At 41.2% G+C, this 20,125-nt stretch overlaps 1 protein-coding gene and 1 long non-coding RNA gene across 3 annotated transcripts in view; both read left to right on the top strand.

Annotated features, from left to right (window-relative positions):
* The window catches only part of akap1b (A kinase (PRKA) anchor protein 1b), a 61,728-nt gene extending 49,178 nt beyond the window's left edge, over nt 1–12,550 (top strand). The window contains exons 8-11 of the mRNA XM_069911709.1: nt 3,403–3,470; nt 6,801–6,874; nt 9,309–9,371; nt 12,096–12,550. Of these exons, the coding sequence (XP_069767810.1) occupies nt 3,403–3,470; nt 6,801–6,874; nt 9,309–9,371; nt 12,096–12,158 (268 nt within the window). The 3' untranslated portion in view covers nt 12,159–12,550. The remainder of the gene's footprint in view (nt 1–3,402; nt 3,471–6,800; nt 6,875–9,308; nt 9,372–12,095) is intronic.
* A 6,029-nt stretch (nt 12,551–18,579) lies between these two features.
* Nucleotides 18,580–20,125, top strand: part of LOC138749493 (uncharacterized) — a 112,297-nt gene continuing 110,751 nt past the window's right edge. For both annotated transcript variants that reach the window (XR_011348693.1, XR_011348694.1), the window contains exon 1: nt 18,580–19,811. This is a non-coding gene — a long non-coding RNA (uncharacterized lncRNA). The remainder of the gene's footprint in view (nt 19,812–20,125) is intronic.

The raw sequence follows: 20,125 nt of genomic DNA, 5'->3' as shown, positions 1-20,125 counted from the left end.
CAAGTTATCTAAACATTAGAATTTGCCATGTCAACTTACCTTATCAAGGTTCTTGTATTGCCATTGTAGGAACAAATAGAAATACCATGTGAAGTTGGTGTCCGAAACAATGGGTGATTTATGAAAACTGATTCACATCTGGAGAACAGTCAGAGTATGATTTTGGTCCAGGTTTCATACTCTCAATGGTCATAACATAAATTTGATGAACTACAAGTCTTATGACAGCAAATTTCAACTTGCACTGACAAGTGCTGTACAAACCAAGACAATTGATTGAAACTAGTACAACTATTTACAGAACAATGGATTAAGGCATTATAAATAGACCACAATTGCAGTGAATAGTGCAACACTGTTGTAGATTAGGAACGTATAAAGGGTTTCAGTCGTTGAACACTAATGACGGAAGGTATGTTTTTTTTTTAACCTGGATTTAAAGCAGTTGAGGGAGGGGGCTAGTTTAATGGTCAGGGGGAAATGCTGTTCCACAGTTTGGGGACCGCAACTGCAAAGGCCCAGTCTCCCCTTTATGCACGCTTAGTGCGAAGAATGGCCAGACGTACTGCAGGAGCTGCTTTGGAGCGGAGTATGGCGTAAGCAGATAGGAGATATTTTGGGGTGGGGGGGTGCGCAAGGTCATTGAGGACCTTATATGTAAATAGTAGCAGCTTGAAGTAGACTCTGAGCCACACCAGCAGCCACTTGAGGGAAGCTAGAATTGGGATGATGTGGTCCCTCTTTATGGCACCTGTCAGCACCCTAGTGGTAGCATTCTGAACCAGTTGGAGGCAGATTAGGGAGGACTGGCTAATCCCAGTGTATAGAGAGTTAGCGTAGTACAGACGTGAGAAGATGAGGGCGTGAATAACCCTTTCAAGGTCCTTAAGTGAAAGGTACGGTTTTATTTTAACAATGATGTTGAGCTGGAAAAAGCAGGCCTACACCACAGTGGCGAACTGTTTGTCAAATTTGATAGCAGGATCGAATAGCCCCCCAAGAAATTTAATAAGAGGGGATAGATTGCCTTGGGAGTTGTGTAACTTTTAGGGGAAATTAGGAGGGCCCAATAGGATGGTTTCAGATTTTGTCTCATTAGGTTGGAGGAAGTTGCCAGCCATCTAGCATTTTATGTCTTCCAGACAGTTGGTGATTTTTGACTGGTCATTCGGTTTTAGGGGGAGGTAGAGCTGGGTTTTGTCAGCATAACAGTAGAAGGAGATACCAGATTTCTGCATGGCCGAAGGAAGAGCCTGTACAGCGAGAAAAGAATGGCGCCAAGGACTGATCCTTGCGGATCCACAAGGTAGTTTCTATGTTTTGAAACAGCTCCAAGCACATCAATAATGCCGACCTCCTGTTCCAGCCAGACTATCAGAATAGCATCATCGACAGTGTCGAGTGCTGCGCTAAGGTCTAGGAGGATCAGCGTCTGTGTTGAGGCTGACTCCTTGCTGTGGTGGGCTTTGTATCCTGACTGAAACTTTTGGTGAAGATAGGGAGATGGTTAAGAATGACTTTTTCAAGGACTTTGGAGAGGAAAGGGAACTTTGAAATAGGTCTGTAATTTTTGGAGGTAGTGGAGCCAAGGTTAGGTTGTTTCAGGAGGGGCTGAACCGCTGCATCTTTAAGGGGCCAAAGTTGGGTTGTTTCAGGAGGGGCTGAACCACTGCATCTTTGAAGCAGGTTGGGACAGAGCCAATGGCTCGGGAGATGATGATGGAGAAGATGCTCAGACCCACGATGTCGATGGCATCCCTCAGGGGGATGATAGGGGGTAGGGTTAAGGGGGCAGGTTGTAGGTTTCATGGTAAATAGGACCTTGCTGAGGGTGGATAGTGTGATGGTTCCATCCAGGTTATGTAGACAGAGCTGTAGTCCAGTTGGGTGACTGGTGATGGGGGAGGGATGATCTTCCTTATGTTCTCAACTTGTTGAAGAATTTTCAAAACTCATTTGGCAGGGGTTTTGTCCAGGTTTGTAGTGGATGGAGGGCCGACAACCATCTTTATGGTATTAGAGGATTTAGATTATGGGAGTTAATGGCAATTAGGTTGGCGAGGTATTTTGTTCTCGTCCTTCACTGCATCCTGGTATGTGTTTGGGTTGCATTTTATGATCTTGAGGGAGACCAGGAGTTTGTCCAGCTTCCACCTCTGTTCAGCCTTCCTGCATTCTCTCCTTAGGGCCCTGATCACATTGCAAAGCTTGGGATTTTTCAATTTGAGAGGAGCCACAGTGTCAAAGAGCAGATCACATTGAACAGGGAAGTGAACTCCTCAGTGTTGAGGTGGGGATGGGGCGCCTCAATCGTGGGAGTACCTGGAGCAGTGCTGAGGGCTCTTGTGAACTCCCCTGCAGTCCAAGAGTTAATGCATCGGGAGTAGCGACAGGGGAATGGGATTTGTTGGGGGGGGGGGGGTGCAGGACAGGTAAAGATCAAAGGTCTGATTCACCTGAGTCAATTAACGTTGGATTGCTGAAGATTAGTTCAATTAACGGGACTAGATTGAGTGTGTGGCCTAGGTTGTGGGTGGGTCCAGTTGGCAGAAGATCTTAATTGAAGAATTCCAGTTGGTGAATAAACTCTCCTACCAGGGATTTAGATGGGCAACAAACATGAATATTAAAGCCTTCAAGTATCAGAACTTGGTCAAAGTTTTGTATAGTGTTAGAGAGGAAGTCGGCGAATTGAATAATGAAGTCTTTGTGTATTTTTGGTGAGCAAAGTAGGATTGACCAGGCCCACGTTAGTTGGACCTCAAAGGTAGAGAATTCCCCGGGGTTTACCAAGCAGCAGTTGAATCAGTCTTTAAATACAATGGTTAGACCCCTTCACTCCCCATCTGGAGGGCCTTGGGGTGCTGCAAACTGAGCTCCTATAGAAAATCAAGACCTTAGACAGTGAAGAAATCGTTTAGAATGAACATCTTGTTTGCCAAGAACCTGATGTTGGGATTGTGTTTTAATCTGACATTGGTGCAAATTTCAACGTGTGTAGATTATGGGAGACTACTACACCGTGCTTCAAGGATGGCCTTGCGTGGAGGTGAATTTGCATCGGTGTTCGTGGCTTGGTTTACCAGTCAGAGACGGGTGTACCTAGGCTCAAGGGATTGCTGGTGAATAAAGTGACTAGATTGACTGAGTCCACATCCTACTGCATAGACTCGTGTAGAGCTAGAGTGAGTGAGATCCCTCAGCTGGTTTATGATGCCTGCCCACTTGTCATGACTTTAAATTAGGATCGTGCTCTCCATCTGGATGAGATTCTGTTTGTTCAAGTATTTCATTAAAATGCACCTCTGAATCAAAATGATGTCAATCCCAAATGAAGAGACTTGAGTTTGGAATGGTATTTAATGTTAACATTGTATTTCTTTTCACTCTTTCCTTGAATAGGTCTGACTTTGTGTCTCTCCCTTTCCAAGGGGCTGAAGTCCTACTGGATAACATAATGCCTCTCCCAGGTAAGCAGTCTGGAAAGTCCTTTCAAAGTGGGGAAAAATTGCAACTTGAATGTTTTATTAAAATTTGAATTACAAGTTAATATTGATGTGTATTTTGCACTGTGGTCTGCACAATGACCTCGTTTTGCAGAAGAAAAGGAATCTCAGGGCATGTGATCTCATGTATATACTCTGACAATAAATCTGAAAATCTGATGCCCTGAGAGGCAATACTTTAGAGTTTCCCAATATTTCATTCTGTAGTATGGTGAGTCTTCATTGTTTGGAGGGGAACCTTCATAAAGAATCCACTAAGGAAGGGGTGGCCAAACATTTTTGGTTGTTGGCCATATACAGAAAAATATAGGGAGTTGTGGACCAAACAGTATTAAGGCTGACAATTTTCAACCAGTTACATTGCAAGAAAAATGGTGTTTTTAGACCAGAAACTCCCTGTACCATCAAATTAATTTTCTATCAAAATAACTATACCATGCGTAACCTCGTGTTTATTGTATTTCTCATAGTTCCGGAGCTTAGCTTTTCCCATGTTACATTCTTTATTTTTATGTTTAGATCTTGTTCCCATTTTTGTTTGGGTTTACAGCTTGTTTCCTTTTGCAGTTTGATGTTCATGTTTGTTACAAATCTTTTAATTATCATTGTGTCTGTAATCACATATTCAAAGCTGCTTCCTTCTGGTAACCTCAGTCTGCTTCCCAATTTGTCCTTCAAGTAGGTTTTCAGTTGGTGGTATGCAAACATTGTCTCGTGAGTTCTACCATATTTGCACTTCATTTGTTCAAAAGATAATAATTTATTTCCCAAAAAACAATTTTCTATTCTTTTGATCCCTTTTCTCTCCCATTCTCTAAAGGAAAGGTTATCGTGAATGGGATTAGTTAATTTTGCGTCAATATTAATTTTGGTAGTTAATAATTTGTTTTATTCCTTTCTACATAAATCTTCTTCCAAATGTTGAGCAGATGGTGCAGTACTGGTGAATTCCTATGTTGCACCAGCTTTTCATCCCACTTATATAGTATATTTTCAGGTACCTTCTCCCCTCTTTTATCTAGCTCTAATCTGGTCCAATCTGGTTTTTCCCTTGTTTGATAAAAATCTGATAGGTATCTTAATTGTAATTGGTTACACAGGCTATACACCACGCCCCAAAAATTAAATAAATGGGACCCAACAGTATTAGACAGATGTTTTCACTGTAAGAAGGAAACGGGAACAACAGTACATGCAATTTGGGCATGTGAGAAAGTGGAAAAGTTTTGGGAAGATCTAAACCAGGTATTAAATAAAATCACAAAAAGCAACATACCAAAAAATCCAGAGATTTTTCTTCTAAGTAATATAAGAAGTAAAGAACTTGGACTCAATTTGGATGGAGCACAAAAAAAATTTATTATGATAGCCTTAACTGTAGCAAAAAAATGTATCATGTCAACCTGGAAATTAGAAGATAGCCTGAGAATACAGCAATGGTACATAGAAATGGATAAATGTATTCCATTGGAAAAAATAACATCACAGTATTCGAACAAATTTGAGAACTGTACATGGAAGACAACAGAGAAGTCCTATCGTGGACCTCCACCCCCTAAAATGACAGAAGGAGGAGAAGAAGATGAAATGAACTGACCCAGTATGTAAAAGTAGAAGACACAAATTTCTTGTTTATTTTCATTGTGTGATGACACTGTTTAATGGGTTTAATGTATCATATATGTTGAACGTTGAATGGGTGGGGAGGGGGGGGTGAAGGAGGGAGGGGGGGTGAAGGAGGGAGGGGGGGTGAAGGAGGGAGGGGGGGTGAAGGAGGGAGGGGGGGTGAAGGAGGGGGGGGGGTGAAGGAGGGGGGGGGGTGAAGGAGGGAGGGGGGGTGAAGGAGGGAGGGGGGTGAAGGAGGGAGGGGGGTGAAGGAGGGAGGGGGGGTGAAGGAGGGAGGGGGGTGAAGGAGGGAGGGGGGTAAGGGGAGAAAATGACACTATATTCAAGAAGTGAATGTTTGTGTATTTTGGTCAGTATCGTTCATAGTGTGAAAAATTTTTTTAAATTTAAATTTGAAAAAAAAATCTATACCAAATTACTGAGCAGTTTAACTGTTAACATTACATAAACCTTTTGATGTACTTGCATATTACAGAAGGCATTTTCTGTATCTGCTGCTCTTAAATTTAAATGAATACAATAAAACTCTCATTTTGCAGTGTAAAATAAAAAGCTGGGTGCAAAATGAGAGCATATCAAGAAAGGTATAAGGCCGTCTCTAACATCCCGCCACGACTCTCAGTGAATGCAGTCCATGGTCCAAGTGTCCACCTTAATGATTATGATGCAATGTGTAAATCTGTCGATAGACTATTAAAGTTAATAGATGCCTTGCAAATCAAACAAACACACTCCCCCCACCCCCCCGACTTCTGGAGAAAGTGTTTATTTTCCTACCATGCCTGAAATTTTCGGCTCTCCCTTGCTGTTTTCCCTCCTTTTGGTTCCATCATGTTTAATAATGAGGGTAAACCTTTTCATCTATCCGTAACATTGCAACAGTCAGCCTCGTTCAAAATTGCTACGAGACTAAGAAGTCCAATGTGTATACAGTGTGATTTATTATTAGAGACGATGGTCTATATGCCATTTAATTTTTTAAGTTTACCCTGGGCCACTAAAAAATGGCCAATAGGCTGTAGTTGGCCTGGGGTCTGTTGTCCAGGGGTGACCAAACTAAGATCTCCAGTTGTAAAAATGTTGCAGAAGCATGTTCCATTCCTTCTATCAGAGAACTGTACCGAGGCCTTCTGCTTTCTCCCCTATCGTTTCAGCTTTTCCCTCCCACCTCTATCCACTTATTACCTCTCTTGTCTGTTAGCCTATATTCCCTCAATTCTGTCCCCCACACCTTTTATTAAAGCTTCTGCTTGATTAGTGGCACACTTGAAAGGCTCCGCTGAAATTTTGTCTGCCTTTTGCTTTCTATGGATGCTGAGTGACCTGCTGAGTTTGTCCTGCACCTGGTGTACAGCACTAGATCCAGCATCTGCAGATTTTCTTGTTTGACTTGCGTTCTATTTATGTTCATTGTAAATCTATTGGTGACATTTAGTTAACTTGGTCATTCCTGTTCCTTTATGGTCTCTGGTTTTAAATCCTGGAACACTCTCCCCAACAAGACTGAGGACTTCCTCACAGTTCAAAAAGATGGTTCACTATGTTCTCAAAGGCACTTAAAAATGGGTAATGTTGAGCTGTCAGCAATGACTGGATCCCATGTGCCCCATCTATTTTACTGATGATGAATTGGTGCATGTTTCAAATTACTTTTTTGTGCTTCTACAGGTGAAGACCACTTCTCAGAAGCAGCAAATGCTTCAATGGATGAAATGACTCGTGGTGCAGCATTAGTTGCCCAGGTAAGAATTACTTGGAAGGTGGTTGCTGGGTTTTAAAAGATTAGTGTTTTTCAAGTAATGGATTTCCTTTTAAAGCCATCCTATGTCCCAGCTTATTTCAAACCAAATTGCTGAGGATTTGCATAACAACATGCCTTGTCCCAATTCTGATTGTCCGAACACAAGGAGCAGAAGTGGAAGATGGTCATTTAAGCCCTTGTATTAGCGGAGTGGATCCTTTATCTTCGCAATTCATCATGATGCAAAAGAAACGAATGCAGGAGTAGACCATATGGCGGTCAAGCCTGCTCTGCCACGCAGTAAGATCTGCCAGTGAATTTGGCTCCACTTACCAAGCTATTCCGCATAATCCTTGATTCTGTTCCAGAAATCTATCTCTCAAATGCATTGTGAAGCAGCCTCTTCTGCTTCTTTAAATCCATGGGTCTCCTTCAGTCCATGGGTCTCCTTCAGTCCATGGGTCTCCTTCAGTCCATGGGTCTCCTTCAGTCCATGGGTCTCCTTCAGTCCATGGGTCTCCTTCAGTCCATGGGTCTCCTTCAGTCCATGGGTCTCCTTCAGTCCATGGGTCTCCTTCAGTCCATGGGTCTCCTTCAGTCCATGGGTCTCCTTCAGTCCATGGGTCTCCTTCAGTCCATGGGTCTCCTTCAGTCCATGGGTCTCCTTCAGTCCATGGGTCTCCTTCAGTCCATGGGTCTCCTTCAGTCCATGGGTCTCCTTCAGTCCATGGGTCTCCTTCAGTCCATGGGTCTCCTTCAGTCCATGGGTCTCCTTCAGTCCATGGGTCTCCTTCAGTCCATGGGTCTCCTTCAGTCCATGGGTCTCCTTCAGTCCATGGGTCTCCTTCAGTCCATGGGTCTCCTTCAGTCCATGGGTCTCCTTCAGTCCATGGGTCTCCTTCAGTCCATGGGTCTCCTTCAGTCCATGGGTCTCCTTCAGTCCATGGGTCTCCTTCAGTCCATGGGTCTCCTTCAGTCCATGGGTCTCCTTCAGTCCATGGGGGTTTTTAGATTTTGTTTGGCCTTCTTTACAGAGAATTTCAAAGGTTCACTAACTTGTATGAAACAATTTCTTGTCTGAAGTTTCTGACCACTGCTAAATACCTGAGAAGTGATCATTCCTGCATTAAATGGCCAGCCCTATGAGAACTTTGTTCATTTCATTGAAACCACCTCATTTTTCTGGACAGTAAAAGTGACCAATGACCATTTGGATGGCAATTTACTTGAGTTGGAGGGCCACGTTAAGTCGATGTTGAATAGAGATTGCTGAGTAATTGAGAAAATATTAACTCTTCAGTTGATGCAGGTACTATTGCAATGTTAAAGAAAAAAGCTGGCAGATGTGGAAAATAAATGGGTGAAAAGTATGGAAGCTTACAATTGGCGCACCCCGCCATTATTTCGCCAGTCACACAACACATAATCTCAAGCAACCAGAAAATTCACCTATCTTCCAATCCCCACAAGTACTGGATACCAGAGGTTTTACGTACTTGAAAATATTTGCTATATACACACAATCACATTTTGGATGGCATGGCCAAGTTGGACCAAAGGGACTCTTTCCACGCTATATGACCTCGTGCCGCTTCCCCTCCGTTTTTATTGGATATATGGTTGCTTTGGTTACTTTTTTTTCATCATCCACTTGCATCTTCTCCATTTGATTATCCATTGAAGTGAATGATTTTATCCAGTAATTGGGCTTGCTAGGTTAGAAAAAAAGTGGAGCATAGAAATCCTTAATGAGTATCTGTCACGTTACATAATTAAGGGAGAAACTTTGAACATGTTGCTGAAATCCATTGTTCTGTAAGCAATCTCCTGAAATAACTTACCCAGTAAACAATGTCCACTTTTGTTTCCACATCTTGCTCTGATGGTTGGTGTGTGACACAGACCAAAAGTGGGCCCAATTCAATTCCCCGTCATTATTTCTTTTGTTTCAACTAATGAGCTTTGCGTTGTTTCTAGACACAAGTTTATCTCTGAATCCACAGGATTTTCCTGGTGGTGGGAGAAGGTGATTTGTCAAGAAGGGGCATAACATTTAATGCAACTAGCTGTTCCAGGTGTTGGGTAATTTTGGTGACAAGCATTGGTGTGCATTGAGTGCAGTCTATTCTGTCATGGTCAGAAATTTATACAAAGAGTGTGCGTCAAGAGCAATGAAACAAATGCTAGTAAATCAAACTGAGGTACAAAATTGGCTACAGATTAATTAAATGGTGCAGTGTTTAGAGAAATCAACTCATCTATGTTTGTACTTTGTGGGTGCAAAATTTGTATTAACCTTTCTCTTGGGACATTTTTCATGGCTGATGTGAAAGGGATGGGAACCATGATCTTCAGGGTGGTAAGGAGAAAATTTCAGGAAAATTGATGATTGTAATCTGTGTAAGATTTAATCACAGATCACCTTCTGTTTTCAGGTGACTGGTTACAACAACATTGGTATTCCTCTCATACATTTGTGGAGTCTGGTTGGTGATGAGGTGAGTTGAACACCTTCAATAAAACATCCAAGCTGTTTCAAATGGTCTCGTACACATTTTAAGAAAATTCCCTTGGTCTCATTGTAGTCTCTTTTATTGAGTTGCATGCACAGAAATAGGGTTGCATACAGGTTCATTTATGAAATTACTAAAATGGTGCAGTTGGATGGAGAGGATCTCTAATGTCTTTTGGAACGGCAACCTAATATCACATCAGTAAATGTTTTGGTTATTTAGCCCATCCTATCTGTAGCAGCTCTCAGCAGTCCCTTTGACCTGCTTATCCAATTTTTTTTTGCTTTATTCCCATCAACTGTCCACTCCCTTCAACTCTCCTATGATTCTCCTTCAAAAGGAATCATTTACTGCCAGCATCAGTGTTAACCAGCATGTATTTGGGATGTGGGAGTGAAATGAAGCGTCCATAAGGAAACCAAAGCAGAAGGAGCATGTACAAGCTCAAACTGGTGTCAAAATTGAACTCTGGGGGAAAAAAAAACAAAAGCAGCTGCACTAATCTGCTGCTTCCACTCTTCCACTCCTATTGCTTGGGATTCTTCTACTGACACTATTTAGTACTCTTAAAGATTTGAAAAGTTTATTTTTAATTCTGTAAGATTACATTTAGGATATTTTAATATGGTAAAACCCACGTTATCCAGAATTCAAGTAACTGGCAGCATCAAGCAACCGGCAAATAAAATGTGGAAAATAAATGGGTGAAAAGTATGGAAGCTTACAATTGGCGCATCCCGCCATTATTTCGCCAGTCACACAACACATAATCTCAAGCAACCAGAAAATTCACCTATCTTCCAATCCCCACAAGTGCTGGATACCAGAGGTTTTACATACTTGAAAATATTTGCAATATGCACTCAATCAGAATAGCTCAGGGACAGTTGTTACGAGCCCAGCGAACCCCAATAGATATTCACTAAGTCAAATGGTTACTTAAACAAAAGTTGCTTTTAATTATCTTTAAATGTGAAAACCTGTCATTATTGACCTACTTAACCTAACTTAAACCCCTTCTAATTCTAAGCACATGTGTGTGTAAATTCAGAAAAGTTCTTTGATTCACAGTCCAATCTCACTTCTCATTCCTCCAAGTTCACTGGTTGCAGGCAATTCTTGTACTGTGCACAGAATTTAACATAAAGTTCACCAGGCTTTAGTGCTTGAAAGGTAAATAGTTACTGCTCGGAAAGGATCTTGTCGGTTTTCGGAGAAAGATTTGTTGTACATTTACTTCTATCAGCCACTTCAGTGTCTTGCCAAAGAAACTTGCCCCTTCAGGGCTCTCCAGATGATAACTTCTTTCTTTCAGGTCATCACAGAGTTCCTTTTTGTTTCTTATTCCAAGTGAAACATTAGACAGCCAGTTCTCTCCTTTTGCATGAACCACGAGGGCTTTGACCCAGGCCGTCTTCCAAAATAGGGCTTTCCATAAGCTTGCCAGCTTGTCTTGTTCCAGTCCCATCTGGTGTCTGCTGGCTGTAACACTGCACAAGTGGTCTGTGTGTGTGTGTGTGTGTGTGTGTGTGTGTGTGTGTGATAGAAAGCCTATTTGACTCTCTCTGCTTGGAAAACCACTTGACCCGCTTAGAACAGCAAGTTCTCTTCCAGACAATCTGCGGCTTCAACAAGATCTTTCATCTGTTTCGTTTTGTAAACAATCCATTAGTGAAGTCACTTGAGCACTCTTCAAAGCTCTTGCAAAAGCTGTGGAGCCGATATGTCTAGCATGGGGCAGAGCTCCAGTATTTCAAATAAGATCTGTTTTAAAGTGTTTGTATGTAACTTACTCTAACAAACCTTACCCAATTTATCTCCCAAAAACCTATCTATATACTCTGTCACGCAATGTGGTGCAGCTTCACAGCTCCAGACGCAAGCGTAAGTTAGCGGTCTCTGAAACTTGTGAATTCTTCCCTCCTCATGACGAAGTTTCTACTGGGTTGTCTTGTTTCTTCACGTCTGTAAGAGTTGGTAGGTGAATTAGTCACTGTTGGTTAGTGGGAAAAGATAGGGGAATTGATGGACGCAAGGGAGAGCAGGGAAATTGTCCAGAGAAATGGGGCTTTTTAATTGTAAAAAAAATCTGGTGGGCTTTCAAAGCACAACCCAAGTGAGTGCTGGAAAAAAATGTCTGCAGTAGAAGTAATTTGCATTTGTTCTGCCTATTCTTTCGCGTGGATGATACCTATTTATCCTGTTGGCAAATCGTGCTGACTTGTGCTGGCAGGGGGAAGTTGTCTGGTTAATGCCCAATCAAGACCACTTTGGAACCTGAAGCAACCTTTTAGTATAATTTCTAGGAAAGTATGTTTGCAAAATGTGGCTTGTCTGTGTTTTGACCAGAAAGTGCAATACTTGTGCTCAATTCGATTTAATTTAATTTTTAATCTTTAAAAAATTTGGCCTATGAGCCCGTGCTGCCCCAATCACACCCAATTAACCCCCAGTATGCTTTGAACGGTGGGAGAAAACTGGAACCCCCAAGGAAAACCCACGGAGATCGTACAAACTTACAGACAGCAGTCCCAATCGCTAGTGCTGTAAAGACATGCTAACCGCTGCACCGACAGTGTACCCCAACTGAAGAGCAGATTCAGCTGAGCAAATTTAAGTTGTCCACTATGTTGCTCAATGATCTGAGAACTGCTTCAAGTACCCACTGTTCACTAGATGGAGGATAATGTTTTTTCTTTTTTCCCCAAGGTCTTGTTCTTGAATCAAATTCTAGTGGAAAAAGGACATGCACAGTGGATGGAGAGCTACTAGCCTGCAGCTGGGAGCCATTTTTCTAATCTCATTTTGCACTGCATTGTAATTCAATCATTTGCTAACTGTGCAGATGTGTATATAAGTCACTGTATTAATATTTTGTAAGATCTGACAGTACATAAAGGGAAATTTTTCAAAATTATGGAATCTATAGGTAAGTGATTGTCAGTTATGTATGTCTGATTAATTTGATATTTAAGAAAAGCCTTATTGTCATTGTACAGAATAGTTTTGCTAGATTTACTTGAATGAAATGATAATCGTGATCCATGAATTCTTTGCTACTTGGTTGTACAGACCTGTAAAAAGTACCCCTCCACCCAAAAAAAAACTGACAGAATTCAGCTTGTGGTGTTTTTTTTTTAAATTATAGCTTGGAGCTTCTCACATTTGTTGAGTTTGTCATTTTTGTTTTTCTATATTTGAATAAGTATTGAGAGTTAGAAACTGGTTTGGTGTCCACTGAGGCTGGTATGGGATTAATGCACAGTCATTTCAGGTTCTTGACCTGTAACATTGACGATCCCTTTCATCCCCACAGATGACGTTCGACCCATTGAGCTTCTCCGTAGATTTTTTTTTTGCCCCAGATTCAAATGTCAGCTGTCTCTCTCTTCCATCTCCTTGTTGTCAGAAGGGCAAAGTTCGGTAGTTTCAAAGAATAGTGGGTCTGGACATGGTCATGTAAGGGGATCGCAACAAGGATAACATGCAAGTATTCTCAATCACACAACACAGTGCAACCAGTCACTGTGCATTTAACACTACCGATACCAGTAACTGCTTACACTCTCACAAGCGCAGTACAACTGAGTCACATTGGACTTAATTCTACTGATACAGGCAACTGTTTATGCATACATCACAGCCAAGGGCTTCAATATGCTACTCACGCTGTCCAATTACACCCAATTAACCTAAAACTCCTATGTTTTGAAGAGTGTGGTGGAAACAGGAGTGTCCAGGGAAAGCCCACACAGACCAGGAGAACATGCAAACAAACTCCTTATAGACAGCGTGGGATTTGAACCCCTGTCCCAATTGTGGCATTGTACTAACTGCTACGCTAACTGTGCCACCCGTCTGAAGTCTAGATTTCCAACTAGGTTCAAGACAAAAATCACATAACAATCCACATTCCCACCAAGTTCCAGATGGAGAGGTCACATGACCCTCCACAATCCACACTAGACTTGTCAGCTCAGTCATGAATGGTTCAATATAATGTTGAGAGTCCAGGTCCCTCTCTCTTCAGGATGTTCACACTTAATCTGAAATTGTGTTCATTACAACAGGGGGACTCTATTTCACTGTTGCAACTGCTGTCTTTCAGAGTTTGTTATACCAAAGCTTTGTCATCATTCAAATGATGGACAATCCCATGAGACTAACTGCAGTTCCATAATGTCAAAATTCCTCCTCAAAATACCCACCATCAGATACTGATTAAACTTGTATCTCACTGGTGTTAGCCTTTATTGTTCACAAAATAGGAACATGTGCTTTTTGAGAAATTCCATGATTTCTTAGTACTTTCGGTAGATTGACTGAAGGAATGATCTCTGCATCTCCTAGGATGACTCCTTTTCTAAAATTATCCAATGCTGTTGAGCCACTCACTTTGCTAGCTGCCCTCACTCCCCAAACCACATCACCTGTGGTTTACTCTTCAAATTCTAGCAGTTAATTTGTGCACTTGTAGCTAGGCACGGTAATTCAATGCGTCTCATCATGTTTTGGGGATTAGTTTGTCTAAATAGCCTAATTTGCTTTGAGGTTGTATCCTGGGTCACTTTCCAGTTTACATGTACTGATATACACCGACTCAAAACATGATGCATTGCCTCCAATTCTCTTGCTTTTATGATTTCTTCATGCTTCATCTCTGAGTAATCTTTGTGGCATGACAAAGCAAATTGTTCTGTGAGTACATAGTAGCACAAATCTGTAAACAGTGTGCTTTTACAGCCCTGGCTCTGTTAGCACCTCTTGTACTACATTACTTGATAGTTGAAGGTAATAACTCATTCACCAGCCCCAGGCTTCAAGTATCTGACTTGTAACATACACGTCTATTCTAATTCGATGTTTCTCAACAGTTTCATGTTTCAACCCAATTTGATTGAAGTCCTTTGAAGTTTCGGCTGCCTTTTAATTTAGTGAATTTTAACATGCATGCAATTTTGTCCAAACAAGATGAGTGTTTGTATAATCTCTGGCATAATATTTCATGTACCTGGCATGATTAGAAGAGTTTTCTGTGGACTGTCTGACAAGTTAACTCTAACATTCATCATAACTTTTCAAAATATTTCATACCACTGAATGCTAAAAGTACAGCTATTCTTGTAATGGAGGGAAGCTATTTGACCAACTCAAACCTTTGTAAGAAATGTTGCAATTTGTTCGTGCTGGTTTGAGCCGAGAGTTTGCTACAGTTTTGAAGCATATGAGGTTTTGTAACTTATCATTTCTTCTGAAAAACCAACAGTCCAGCAGTTTTCCATTGTGCCTTAATTGGCACGGGTAACCAGAGCTGCTCAGCTTCAAAGTGAGTGCCATCCTGCTGCCTTGTCATGCCCATAACCCAGCCTACACATGTAGATTTATTCTTCAACCAATAACCTATCAAGCCTTTTTTATTGTAGTAATTAAATTAAAATATGGAATAATGCCCAAATGCAGTCATACCTCTGGTATCCGGCATGGGATTGATAGATGCTGGATAATTGTATTTGCCGGTGGCTTGAAATTGCATGTTGCATGGACTGGCAAACAAACCACTAAGGGGTGCGAATTTTAAACTTTAATATTTTTTAACCTATTTATTTTGAGGTTTTTTTTTTGCTGATTGCTTGAATTGTGGATAATGGGGATTCTGACTGCAGTTGGGTTTTAGTTCCACACCACAATGCTGTGGCTTCGTGCGAATTTTCTGAAGTGGATTTGAAAAGGTGTGGTATTTATAATTCTAATCTTTTAATGAGGATTCACCAATTTATAGTCCTAAACCTGCAGAGAAGTATTTCACGTTAAACTTTGTCTGAATTAGGTTTGCTTTGCGTCACAGGCACTTTTTTAAAGGTCTAATGTATAAAATGTGCAAAGACGGGGTACTGAAGGAATGATCAAAGCTAAATAGCTTCATGATACCAATTTGTTCCTTGAAGTGTTTGCCATTTGCTTGATTAACTGGTAGTCTTGTGATTATGCTTTTGTGTGGAATAGGATCTCTGCATCAGTACACAATTTCCTGGGAAGCTAATGTAAAACTTGAACTGTCCATTAGTACAAGGAGGTTTTTTTTCCATGCAGAGTGCAACAGAAATTTGGAATTTGTTTGCGTTTTGGGTGCTTGGAAAGCACTGGAGTTTCCAAAATGAAGGGTATCTTGGTAAACTTGGACTTAAGTATGTAAATGAGTTGGAAATGGAAATCTGCAGTGATCTAATTGAAAAGAAGAAACCTGAAAAATTGAAATAAATTTGTCATACGTTTGCATTTCTGTCTGGATATGGAAACCCTTAGAGTTGTGCAAATATCACCTTGTTTCTAATTCTTGGGTCCACGCTTTTGCCTGGTAATTTTTATTAATTTCATTCCTCTTAAACTTTCCACCTTGTCACCTTCCTTATCATCAAATACTTCTGCCAGCCTGATGATTGTTCTTCTCTACTTCCTGCTGCACTTTCTGAGCAGTTCACTCCTGTCCCAGAACTGGATGTTGGTATCACTAAAGTATTCCAGTAATTTCCTTCCTTTCCTCCTCAATAACCTTTAAAAATTATGACTGGTGTTGGATCATGTTGAGATTGAGTAGCGTTGAATTGGCTGCATATCAAATAGTGTGAGATTAATTGAAATGCTGGCCCTTAAATTTCAATTTTAAATTTCTTCTTTCTTTGGCTTGGCTTCACGGACGAAGATTTATGGAGGGGTATGTCCACGTCTGCTGCAGGCTCGTTGGTGACTGACAAGTCTGATGCGGGACAGGCAGGCACGGTTGCAGCGGTTGCAAGGGAAAATTGGTTGGTTGGGGTTGGGTGTTGGGTTTTTCCTCCTTTGTCTTTTGTCAGTGAGGTGGGCTCTGCGGTCTTCTTCAAAGGAGGTTGCTGCCTGCCGAACTGTGAGGCGCCAAGATGCATGGTTGGAGGCGATATCAGCCCACTGGCAGTGGTCAATGTGGAAATTTAAATTTAGACATACAGCATGGTAATAGGCTATTTTGGCACAGAAGCCCGTGCCACCCAATTTACATCCAAATAACCTACAACCCCCAATAAGTTTCAAAAGGTGGGAGGAAACCAGAGCCCCAAGGGAATACCCACAGTATGGGAATTGAACTCTGGTCCCAATCTCTGATGCTGTAAAGGCATTGTACTAACCGCGACACCAACTATGCTGCCCTTGTATGATGTGGAGAATGATTTCGATGGGTCCAGGAAGTGAAGATTCTAAACACAATCGAGTATCTATATTTGCGTACACGAGGGACAGAGACGAGGAGATCACACGCATTGGATGCAGCTAATCAGTCAATACCTGCCACAACTTGTCTGTCAGGATTTATTGTCCTGAAATTTGGGGTTTTGCGGCAGCGTCGAAGTGCAAACATGCATATAACCATCTTGCGATATTTCTATTTTTAAAAGAAAAATAATAGTGCACGAAAAGTAAGACAGTGTCTGTGGTTCATTGATTATTCAGGAATATGACGGCAGCAGGGAAGAACCTGTCCTTGTGACACTGAGTGCTTGTATTCAGGCTCCAGTACCTTTTTCCTGAAGGTAGTAGAATGAAGAGAGAATGGCCTGGGTGGTGCAAGTCTTTGAGGATAGAGGTTGCTTTTTTTAAGACACTACCTCATGTCCTTGATGGAGTGAAGTCTGGTGCCTATGATGTCGCAGGCTGAGTTAACAACCCTCTGGAGTTTATTCTTGTCCTGAGAGTTGGCACCTCCATACCAGGCAGTGATGCAACAGCCAGAATGCTCTCCACAGTACATCTGTAGAAGTTACAAGAATCTTCGGAAATGTACCGGACTGCCTTAGACCTCACAAAGTATAGCTGCTGGCGAGCCTTCTTCATGATTTGCATCAATGTGGAAGCTTCAGGACAGATCCTCGGAGATGTTGACACCCAGGAATTAAGTTCTTGACCCTCTCCACCACTGAGCCATCAATGAGGACTGGGTCATGTTCCCTGACTTCCTCCTGAAGTCCACAATCATCTTGGTTTTGCTGACGTTGAGTGCAAGGTTATTGTCGTTACACCATTCTACAAACTGATCTATATCCTTCCTGTACGCTTCCTCATTGCCATTTGTGATTCTGCCGACAACTGTGGTGTCACTGGCAACTTGTAGATGGCTTTGGAATTGTGCCTGGCCACACAGTCATGGGTGTATAATGAGTAAAGCAGTGGGCTAAGCATGCATCCTTGGGGTGTGCCTATGTTCATCAGGGAAGAGGAGATGTTGTTTCCAATTCGTACTGATTGTGGTCTTCCAATGAGGAAGTCAAGGATCCAGTTGCAGAGGTAGGTGCAGAGGCCTAGAGTTTCTTGACCAGCACTGAGGGAATAATGGTACTGAAGGCTGAACTGTCGTTGATGAAGAACAGCTGGATGTGTGAATTGCTGTTTTTGAGGTGATTAGAGCAGAGTGGAGAATGAGCAATATTGCATCTGCTGTGGAGCGATTGTAGTGATAGGTGAATTGCAGTGGGTCCAGATATTTTCTTTAGTACGTGTATATGATATGAGAAGGCTGCATAAATAGTACCCATCATACCTCGCTAACAGGCAGGCACGGTTCCCCAATTAGTTACAGGTGTATTGCAATAAAGAATAAGTCATAATAGTTCTTCTATGGCAAGCATGCACCACTTTAGACCGACCCCCCCCCCTACCCTTTCCTGCCACCATCTTTCAATAATCAAGCTCCTGGAGAAGGTTGACCTAATGGTGGCCAGTAGCCTTGCTAGCTTCTGTTGTGTCTTCCTGACAAGTGAGATGTGTTTCCACAATGAGGTCACTAGTTAAGTGAACTCCAAGGAACTTTGTGCTCTCCACTCTATGACAGAGTTATTGAAGTGTAGTGGAGGGTGGTCATTTCTGGTCCTGAAGTCCACGATCATCTCCTTTGTCTTGTCCATATTGAGACTCGTTTTTACTCTTAACGGTCCAGCTCACTGTGAACTGGGTGCAAAAATATGTGTGCTCACAATTTTTTTGAGGTTTAGCTGGATTTGGGTGATACTTTTCTAAGGTGAACCACAGCATTGATCAATAGCTTTTTCAATATTTTCATTAACATTGAAATTTCACATTTAAAAATACAGAGTACATACAGATATGTTAAGAGTCAAAGATACACTTAAATCATTTTGTTCAAGGCACCCCACATTTTAAACAAACGGATTATATTGTACTGATATTTTTTTTTAAATTTCAACCCACTACCAAAAAAGAAGCTGTTTGGCCAAAAAGAAAGACAGAATTCTTATCGGAGGGATAAATTACCTCATTAGTCAACATTTCTACCTTCATAAAAATAAAAGATTATAAATGTTTGAAAATTTGAATTCATTTTGGAAATTTAGCATCGAATCTTCTCTAAATTTAAACATGATGACGTCATGTAGCCATTGAGCATAATTAGGCAAGGTAATGTCCCTCCATTTGAGCAACACCTCCCGCCTAGCCATAAGAGAAATAAAAGCTAATACATACAGATCAGATGCCATTAAAGTTATGTCACTCTCTCCAACAATACAGTTAAGGGATTAGGTTTAAAATTAACTTCAAAAGTGCAGAGAAATATTGCAATACTTCATTTCAATATTTCTCAAGACCCTGACGTGTCCAGAATGTGAATTAATGAAGCATCTCCATTGTTGCATTTATCACAACGAGGAGATACATCAGCATAAAATGAGATGGTTTCACTTTGGACGTGTGAACCCTATGGACTATTTTAAATTGTAGGAGAGAGTGGCGTGCACATAAAGAAGAGGTATTAATCAATTTGAAAATTATATTCCAAGTTTCCCAGGCTTTTTTAATAGCTTTATTTGCATAAAATTCAGATTTTACAGTCAGGCAATCTGTTGCATATACTTTATGACAATACGCAATTAACCTCAAAGAAGAGATTAATAATCTGGAAGAGGCGACAGAGTATAATGTCTCCAAGTTTGCTGATGACACTCAACTGAGTGGAAAAGCAATTTGTGCAAAGGATACAGAGAATCTGGAGAAAAATATATTGGTTAAGTGAGTGGACAATGGTCTGACATGAAATACAATATTGGTAAATGTGAGATTATCCACTTTGGAAGGGAAAATGGAAGATCAGATTATTTGAATGGAAAGTGATTGCATCTTGCTGTTGTGCAGAAGGGTTTGGGAGTGCTTATATATGAATCTTGAATGGTTGGTTTGCAGGTGCAGCAGGCTTTGGAGGTGGTGCAGAGGAGGTTCACCAGGTTGATTCCAGAGATGAGTGGGCTAGCCTTTGAGGATCTGGAATTTAAGCAACCGGCAAAAAAATTACCTGTTTAAAATTAGCATGCCTCGCTGTTATTTTGCTAATTCACCATTCACATGCCACTTAAACAACCACCAGGCTATGAAGATCTGCTTGTAATGGTATGTATGGTATTTTTGTCTTTGTCTTTTAAACTGTTTATTCTTTATATAGGTGTATTTGATTGGCGTTGTAAGAGTAAATCTCAAGCAACCGCAAAGTACACTTATCTGCCATCTACCAATCCCCATAAGGTGCCAGATACTAGGGGCTTAACTGCATAAAAATTTGCCATTCTTTGCGTTTTTAACCATCTGCCACATAAACCAATGTTCCCTCTGTCGTACAATCCTGAAAATAAATTTGATGTTGGTCCTTAAACTATCAAACATTCTCTCAAACAGAATACTTGTGTTAAATTATTGAACTATATACA

The sequence above is a fragment of the Narcine bancroftii genome, chromosome 14 (genome assembly GCF_036971445.1).
Source record: "Narcine bancroftii isolate sNarBan1 chromosome 14, sNarBan1.hap1, whole genome shotgun sequence".
Lineage (NCBI taxonomy): Eukaryota > Metazoa > Chordata > Chondrichthyes > Torpediniformes > Narcinidae > Narcine > Narcine bancroftii.
This window is presented reverse-complemented; position numbering and strand designations above follow the sequence as displayed.